The sequence below is a fragment of the Eriocheir sinensis genome, chromosome 67 (genome assembly GCF_024679095.1).
Source record: "Eriocheir sinensis breed Jianghai 21 chromosome 67, ASM2467909v1, whole genome shotgun sequence".
NCBI classification, from domain to species: Eukaryota; Metazoa; Arthropoda; class Malacostraca; order Decapoda; family Varunidae; genus Eriocheir; species Eriocheir sinensis.
Window position 1 is genome coordinate 2,790,443 of NC_066575.1, and position 6,636 is coordinate 2,797,078.

General features: G+C 49.3%; 1 protein-coding gene across 1 annotated transcript in view; it reads left to right on the top strand.

Annotated features, from left to right (window-relative positions):
• The window catches only part of LOC126987934 (mitochondrial basic amino acids transporter-like), a 32,918-nt gene extending 26,282 nt beyond the window's left edge, over positions 1-6,636 (top strand). Inside the window, exons 3-7 of the mRNA XM_050845575.1 lie at positions 1,600-1,683; positions 2,032-2,150; positions 3,181-3,439; positions 3,811-3,978; positions 4,467-6,636. Of these exons, the coding sequence (XP_050701532.1) occupies positions 1,600-1,683; positions 2,032-2,150; positions 3,181-3,439; positions 3,811-3,978; positions 4,467-5,012 (1,176 nt within the window). The 3' untranslated portion in view covers positions 5,013-6,636. The remainder of the gene's footprint in view (positions 1-1,599; positions 1,684-2,031; positions 2,151-3,180; positions 3,440-3,810; positions 3,979-4,466) is intronic.

The window sequence follows — 6,636 nt, forward strand, 5'->3', positions numbered from 1 at the left end:
GCGGCGGTGAGTTCGTTTTGCAATGTTGATTAGAATGAGTTGATGGGGGACATTCTTTGGCGTCTTATATAGGTGATAGTGACTCTCTCTCTCTCTCTCTCTCTCTCTCTCTCTCTCTCTCTCTCTCTGAAGTTGTCGATCTTTCTTCCGTCCAGTGCCAGCGTACCTCGAGTTCTGGTTTGGGGAGGGAGAGGGGGAGGGGACGGAGGCCAGATTATGGTTGTGGCATTTAGACGGGTGAAAACCTTACTACGTAGATCTTGAGTGAAAGGTATATTCTTTTAGAGTGTGTTCTTTCACGGAAGGTCACAACAACAACACCTCTTTTTTTTTTTTAAAGGAAATCAGGAAAGACTTTAACAAAACAAACCCAGTAAATAAAAAAAAAGCTGTCGATCTCATTCTCTAGCAAGCGAAACACGGGGAATATTTGGAGAATACGACCTGTCAATTTCACTATCTACTAAATAAAACTTAGGAGAAACGGAAAAGAATCAATAATGTTAGTAATTATACAGTAATTTCGGGGTCAAGGGAAAAAAATAAGATAAGAAATTTGCCCAAAACAATGTCTAGCAAAGAGAAGAGGCGAGAAGGAGCACAAAGGCCCCGCTGCGTACTGGGCTCTGAGGCGGTGAAGGGAGTCACGTGTTGATCATGGCACGAGGGCAGCACAGGGGCAGATTGTGGCGAAGGCACGTGACGAAGGGAGAAGGGAGGGGGACAGCAATCTGGGCATGGCAGGGCACGTGGGATAAAGGCGTGATGCTTAGCAGGTGGCGAGGAGTAGGAATGAGCACGAATGGGGATCGAGGATGTGAATCTCCCCTCAAGAAGTTAATCAAGAATCCAACATAGGAGGAACTTCTTTAGATATTTGCCGTGTCGATCAGCCAAGCCGCACATCTGCCAAGCTGGACATGTTTTTATTTTTATTTTTACCAACGACATCTTAGTTCTTTTATCGCTAACCTGATCGTCGACGTATCGTGAAGGGAACAACTACGTTATTTATTTTACAGTCATTATCAGTCATCTATAATGTGTTAATGAATAAAAAGCATACCACTGCATTCTTTCCCACGTTAGCGAAAGTAAGTTGCCCGCGTGTCTTAACATACAGCCTAAATCCTAAACAAACGACATGCCAGAGGTGATACGACGTTACGCACTTCCATCTGGATACGGAATCTGGAAACTCTGGAAAAAGGACTACTTACTGAAAACGGTGGTACACAAATCTACGGGACCCTGTCATCCCTTTTCAATTGCAGCGACTGAATTAGAAACTTTACTTTTTTTTATTTTTTATAGAAGGGGCATATTCCCCACTAGCGTAAGTTTGTGTTAGTGTTTATTAAGGTGACTATTTAAATTGCAAAAAAGGAAAGTGACGTCGTTTTGAGACATAACTTTACTCTGAGTTATTTTCTTCAATGCAGTTTTATTTCAAAATTATTTTCCTTTGTCCCATTCATTATTTACCTGTTGATAATAACAGGCAGTATCTTCCTTTCATTGCAAAAAGCTCATCTTCAGTGGCAGAGCTTGGTGCTGCCTTCCTGCATACTGACCCTGTTTTCCTATCGTCCCGCACAGGTCCGCCTCCAGACCCAGGACTTCCTCAACCCCAAGTACCGAGGCACGTGGCACTGCATCACGGACACAGTAAAAAATGAGTCGGTGAGTGCCAGTCTAGGAGCGCCACGGGGATGGGAAATATTAATAAGATAACGTAATGGGTGGGAAAATTTTGTGAGTTTCCTTCACATTTCTGAGCCCCGAGAAGGCGACACGAACGAGTGCCCACTGCGCCGCCCAGAATTTGCCCCCACTGATCCTTCCGTCCCTGGACCTTCACAGGGCCAGGCCGGGAGGGACACCGGCGGCAAAGGCTTCAGGTCACGCTGGAGCTGGCGTGGCGTGGCGGTGGGCAGTGCGGGGTGCCTCCTATCGCGGCTTGAGGTGTGAAGCGAAGCCTGAGGGTGTCGGGGTCCTTCCTCTTGCTTACCCTTAATTCCTCCCCGACAGCTTCGCGGACTGTACAAGGGCATGTCCTCCCCTATGGCAGGAGTGGCCTTCGTCAACGCCATAGTCTTCGGCGTCCACGGCAACATGGTCAAACACATCCAGAATCCAGACTCCCTCAGGTATACACCACCGCCGTGGCGGAGTAAAAGCTACCTGTAATCAGCCTCTCAGTGGCGCAACGCCGAACATGTGGCCACCGTCGCTGTCGCCTTGGGCTTCACCTCTCACCGCGATTGTTCGAATGCGTGGTCGTCTGCTCTTTGGGGCGGCGAGTCGCTTCCGTGAGTTCGAACAGTGATGGTGAGGGTGGGCGGGGCGAAGGCGACCTGACCTGCATTGTCGGGGCCGTCAGTGCACAAGCTTGAAGGTTGTCTGGAGGGTCACTGTAGGGGGTCTCTGGCTTGGTGCGGCGGGGCAGTGAAGGCAAAAGAAAAAGAGAATAGAAATGAAAAATAAAATTGTTGGCCCGCACAGTAAGCAGCCCGCCGCTCAGCAACCCGTAGCGGGCTGCCCACTGCACCCCCGGCAAGCCTTGGCCATGATTGTCAGTATCATATAAGGGGCTCTCCTGCTTTTGCGTTCCTTGTCTGTAACATTACAACAACGCCCTTCGTGTATACAGCTAAGTACTTTATTGTCCAACGGATGTCATATCCCGAGAGGAGGTAGACACATACTCATTAATAACGCAACCTATTTTAATTATGTAATTTCCCGAGTTGAGCCACAGATACATTGCACATTCAACACTACAACTCTTTGGTTTGCGTCACACCAAACCTCCGAGAATTAAGGGGGAAGAAATCCATGATAAGTAAGGTGACTTTTTTGTTCACACACCATTTCCTTGCCGCAAAGGTCTTGTTTTTGCCTCCGTTGGACTCGATCTTAATTTTTTACAACGGTCAGAACATGAGTAACATTTCGAATAGTGTTGATCGATTGTCAATATAAGGGAAATAAAAAAAAAAAGGAGGAGAGTCCCTTGACAGTCCAGGGTTAGGTTTTGGTTTCCGGGGATTCACGTGATAATTAGTTTATGAATGTCAAAGTCGTAGGATAGGGAAAAGTCTATCCGTGTTGTGTTCGTCGCCTCAGAGCGCCGCCTAACCTGCCACTCACTTATCAGCCACTCTCCCGCACCGACAGATCACAGATGCTATGCGGCGCAGCGGCGGGCCTCTCCCAGTCCATCGTGTCGTCGCCAATGGAGCTCATCAAGACACGGGTACAGATACAGACAGAGGCGTGCGCGACCACCAAGTCCCTGTCCTGCGCCGCCACCTCCTCCTCCACGGTGACCAACTGCAGCAGCTACGCCAGCCCCATGGATTGCGTGAGGAAGATCGTCACCACGGAGGGCTGGCGGGGCATCTTCAGGGGACAGCTCATCACAGTCTGCAGAGATGTGAGTGTGCCCCTCTCTTGATCTCATTCACTCACTCATTGCTTCGTTCGGTGGCCAGCTTGTCCTCCCCTCGCGTTTTTCATTGAGCCCTCTTGTTTGTACACACTAATTTCGTGGCCCTCCTAGCGCGGCCCACTGTCACTGCAAACACATACCTCCACAATAGTCAACGTGGGGATACAATCAATCAGCGTAACGCCTTCGTGAGGGGTAGGATTTTAAGTTTGCTTTCTATTCTTCCCTATCCTCCCTGACTTTTTTTTTATACAACAAAGGAGACAGCTCAAGGGCACACAAAAAAGTAAACAACAATAAAAAAAAAGCCCGCCTCTTTCACACGTCAAAGCTACCTAACGCCGCCTTCCCTACAGGTTCCCGGGTTCGCCTCCTACTTCCTGAGCTACGAATACCTCAGCAGATCGTGGGCCTCGGCTGACGGCTCCGTGTCCCCCGCCGCCGTGCTGGGAGCCGGAGGGTTTGCCGGAGCCCTGTCGTGGGTGGTGACTTACCCCATCGACATGATCAAGTCCCGGCTACAGGTGAGTGTGATACTGGCGGTTCTGTCCTGTATGATTTTTTTTTTTTTACAACAAAGGAGACAGCTCAAGGGCACAAAAAAAGGATACAATAATAAAAAAAAAGCCCGCTACTCGCTGCTCCTACAAAAAATAATCAAAAGAGGTGGCCGAAAGAGAGGTCAATTTCGGGAGGAGAGTCACACACGCCTTTGTAGAAATGATGTGGTCGTTGCCTTGAGTAGTGATTTAAATAATGACAAAAAGACACACGAACACATCTGTGATATATAAATTACAAAAAAAATACTACTAAGATGCTAAAAGATTCTAAAAGAAAAATCGTTGTTCTGTAGTAAGTGATCATGGCATTGATTGGCTGTGTGTGTGTGTGTGTGTGTGTGTGTGTGTGTGTGTGTGTGTGTGTGTGTGTGTGTGTGTGTGTGTGTGTGTGTGTGTGTGTGTGTGTGTGTGTATGAGCCCTTCGCCGCTAACTCTGTATTCCACTGCAGGCTGACGGCATCGGCGGTGTTAACAAGTACCGCGGCATCCTGCACTGCCTCAAGACCAGCATGGCAACGGAGGGCTCCAGCGTGCTGTTCCGGGGTCTCAACTCCGCGCTCATTCGCGCCTTTCCCACCAATGCCGCCACCTTCGCCGTTGTCACCTGGACCATGAAGGCGTTCCAGGGCCAGCAGGAAGAGGTCGAGACCAATCAGTCATGGCGGGACATCCAGACGGGAGGCGAGACTCTAGTGCAGGCCGCCGCCATCCCGGAGATCATGCAGCTCAGCCTCGCATTGAGCACCTCCTGCAACACAGCAAACTCCTTCCTGCCGCAGGTCATGGCGGCGTCCAAGGCGGAGTTCCACGAAGAGGAGGAGCACGAGACTATGTGTCAGTGCTGGAAGCGGCACAGCTCCTCAGTGATCGGCAAGCTCCCCGGCCTGTTCGGCTCAGTGTGCAAGTGTCATGAGGCCTTCTCTTCCTGGAGGACGCGGGGGGAGGACGTGTTTGCCTCCGCCAGGCTACATCATAACCTCAGCATCGTGCTCTAAGGCCTCGGAGCGCCCACAGGAGGGTCTGTCGCCGTTACTTAGGTGAAGGGAAAAGGCTGTGATCGTGCGGCGGCGGGTCGGAGCTTGCGGGGCCCAGCTCGGGCGGTGTTACAGTGGCCAGTCACGGTGACCTAACGGCTGGCGCCAGAAACCTCTGGGTCAGCTTCTTGTCGCACCTCGTAAGTCATAGAACCTCACTTTGTAGCCGGTCAGCGATACAGTCATATTTACCAAGACCCAGCAAAACATGAATACTATAGGATCAACAGAAAAATATACTGCTGAAAAATGCATGATCTTTGACTCATCAGCTGATAGGCACGACTCCTCTCCGCGCACTGGGAGGAGAGGGGTCGTGGATCATGGCGCGTGCAGAGCAGGATGAGTGGGGCCCGGCATCTATCTCGCCGCGGCTGCATGCGTGGGGGTGGCCGGCCCCTGACGGGGGCGTGTGCAGGTCTGGCGACACACCTGCGCAATCACCATTCCACACAACAGGCCGTCACCGTCACTGTAACACCGCTCGCTGGAGTGAATGGGGTAGGCCGCGCGACCCCCGACCCCCGACTGTACCATGTGTGTGTCCAGCTTGCAGCGGGGCCAACCGGTGCAAGCATCGCTGGTCCCTGTCACGCCCCAGGCAGGTGAGGGTGCCTCCTGGGGAAGCCTGTCGTGTAGGTGTCCAGTAAGGAATCCTTTGTCTAAGTGACAGCAACACGGTCCTCTGAGGGTGACCAATTTAGCTTACTTAGTACTTAAAACCAATGCCAACTCGCCTGTCTCAGGACAGTGCAAAGACCCGCCCCACAAACTCCCTTTAGTTTGGGGGCATAAAATTCTCTTATAGAGGATGATCATCACTTTCTCTACAACTTCTCGAGGCTTGGTGGGCGGGCGGGGAACACGCGGAGCAGACTCAACACTCGAAAGGAAAGCTGCTTTCTCATGTTCCGGAGTCTGTGTCTCTTTCTCGCCACAGCTCCCCTATAGCCCTTACCTGTCCACCGATACCTGCCGCAGCTTACTGTTAGGCTGCTGACGAGGCCCTGGATATATATATATATATATATATATATATATATATATATATATATATATATATATATATATATATATATATATATATATATATATATATATATAAAGCATGCAACGTCATTTTGGTGTTCAGTGTACAGAATATCTTACGTGTACAATTTAGCACTTTTAAATGTTATTATTTTCCTGTTTACCCCAATCAGTTCTTACCCGCCATTATAACAGGCTGTACATAGGTTTTTCTGAAAATATTAGCATATTACAATATCAACACCAAAGTGGCTTTAGGTTATTAATCTTCTCTCTCTCTCTCTCTCTCTCTCTCTCTCTCTCTCTCTCTCTCTCTCTCTCTCTCTCTCTCCAGGGCCTCCCCCCACCAACCATCGACCTTGTTTCAAATCCGCGAGTCTCATTCGTCTCTGATCCGTCCATTATTTATTGATCTTCGTTTCGTGAGCACAACTTAAGAAAAGAAAATAAACCAAAAAATCACATTCGAATAAAAGTCCGTGATGCATTACTGAAGAAGTGTAAACCAAAACATCAAACTTCAATAAAAGTTCTCAATAAAATATTACCAACAATA